The sequence below is a fragment of the Suricata suricatta genome, chromosome 15 (assembly GCF_006229205.1).
Source record: "Suricata suricatta isolate VVHF042 chromosome 15, meerkat_22Aug2017_6uvM2_HiC, whole genome shotgun sequence".
Lineage (NCBI taxonomy): Eukaryota > Metazoa > Chordata > Mammalia > Carnivora > Herpestidae > Suricata > Suricata suricatta.
The window spans coordinates 45,543,294-45,545,208 of NC_043714.1; the positions used below are offsets into that span (position 1 = coordinate 45,543,294).

At 73.0% G+C, this 1,915-nt stretch overlaps 1 protein-coding gene across 1 annotated transcript in view; it reads right to left on the minus strand.

The window, feature by feature from the left end:
* The window catches only part of KLF10 (Kruppel like factor 10), a 5,787-nt gene extending 4,399 nt beyond the window's left edge, over positions 1-1,388 (minus strand). The window contains exon 1 of the mRNA XM_029923864.1: positions 1,217-1,388. Coding sequence (XP_029779724.1) covers positions 1,217-1,252 — 36 coding nt within the window. The 5' untranslated portion in view covers positions 1,253-1,388. The remainder of the gene's footprint in view (positions 1-1,216) is intronic.
* Between the last annotated feature and the right edge of the window lie 527 nt (positions 1,389-1,915).

Sequence of the window (1,915 nt, forward strand, 5' to 3'; positions counted from 1 at the left end):
AGGCTGGGCCTCTCTGCCGCCCCTGGCGGAGGCCGGGGCTGGGTCACTCGGGGACGAGAAGCTCCCTGGGCGCACCCGCTCCCGGCCCACCCCCGGCCTCCGCCTCAGCTGCCGGGGGAGGAGCCGGGTCCCCGCGGAAACCCGGGCCCCTCCCTCCTCCCGGCCGCAGCCCCCGGGGATCCGGCTGAACCCTCGGCGCTTCCCGCCCACGCCGCCCGCGGGACCTCAGACCACCCCGTCTCTCCCGCAGACAGGACCCCCCTCCCCGCCGCTTCCGGCAGCTCCGGCCTCCGCCCGCCGAGTCTCCACAGGTTCCCAGACGTGCAGTCCCCAAGGGCTCCGGCTCCAGACGCACGGCCCCCCGGCCCGCGGCTCCCGGCTCGACACGCGGCCCCCGCGTCTCGCGGCCCTGACTCCCCCCGCCCGCGGCCCCCGCCCCACTGCAGGCTCCCGCTTTCCACCCTCGCATCCCTACGGCGGCTCCCTGCCCCCCTTCCAGGGGGTCCTCAAGAGGTGGCCACTTGCTTCCGCCGGGGATGGGGAGTCCCCTGCCGGCGTCTCGTCCTCCCCCCCCCCCCACGGCGGGCCGGGGCCCACGTGCCATTCCTCCGCGCCCACGCCGGGCGCCCCCTCCCCCAGCCCCCGGCTGTCTGCTGAGCAGCCCCAGTCCTGCAAGCCTCGGCTCAGACCCCCGAGAGGAGCAGCCCCCTCTCCTCTCCAGTGGACACCCCGCCCCTCAAAGGTTCGCGAGCAGCCCCCTCCCGCCCCGGGTCACATTCCTGATCCAGACGGCGGCATCTCTCTCGGGTGCCAGGTGCAGGGTAGACCCCCTGGCTCCCCTTCGCCTTCTACACCTTCCCCTGTCCTCGCTGCCAGGGCAGGAGCAGCCTCCTTCTCACTCTTCGCGCTCCTCCGGCCATCGCCCCCGCCCCCCCTCAAGTCTCCTCGCGAGCTGCCCCTTCCCCTCATTACACCTTGAGCAAGACCCCTCTCCCCTTCGTCGCTAGAGCCCAGTCCGCTTCTCCTGACCCACTCAGCGACACACACGCCCTCACCAATGCCAGGTCTGCAAAAAGAAAGCTCCTTTCTCCCCCAAGACTCCGCTGCACCCCGGTCCTCAGGCGCCGCTGATGTCAAGGGCTCGGGGTTGTCGCCCCGGCTGGCCCCTGAGACGCAGCAAGGGAATGAGAGACAGGGGCATCCCCAGGTGACTTACTGAAGCCTGCTGGAGAGAAGCGCCGAAGTTGAGCATGGTTGGCTGCCTGGCTGCCGGCGGCGAGCTGACTGGCTGCTACGCTGCTTAGCTGCTTGGCCACAGACGGGCGCCGGGAGACACTCGACGTCGCTCCCGCCGCCGCCGCGCCGCGCGCCGTCTGCCCCCTCCCCATTCAGGTAGCCTCTCCGCCTGCCCCGCGCCGCGGGCGGGGGCGGAGGCGGAGCCTGCGGCTGGCCAATCAGCGGCAAAGGTGTGTGAGGCGCCGGCCAATGGGCTCCCGGGGCCACGCGTGATCAGCGGCTGCCCGGCAGCGTGAAGCTTGTGTCAGTGGAGCGTGTACACAATCCCCGGCAGCGTGTTCCCTCGGCCCGGCCTGAGGGAACTCCCGCCGCCACCTGACTCAGTGACACCCCCTTATCCCTCGCCCACTCCCCACCAGCAGTCCTCGGCCCCAGCCTAGGGGGCGGTGCCGTGGGCGGGGGCCTAACCCGGAGGCGCGGCGGCGGCGCGCCCAGGCACTGCGGAGGGCCGGCCCCACGTGGGAGGTAGGGAGGGATGCCCGCTCCGCCCCGTCCCCTCTGCTCTGGGCCCCATCTCGGCCCGCCGCGGGGTGGGCGGGACGCCGGGCAGCCGGGCGGGGGAGGCAGCGGCTGCTAGCCTAGGGGCCCGAGCCAAGAGATTTGCATTTGGAAGCGCCGT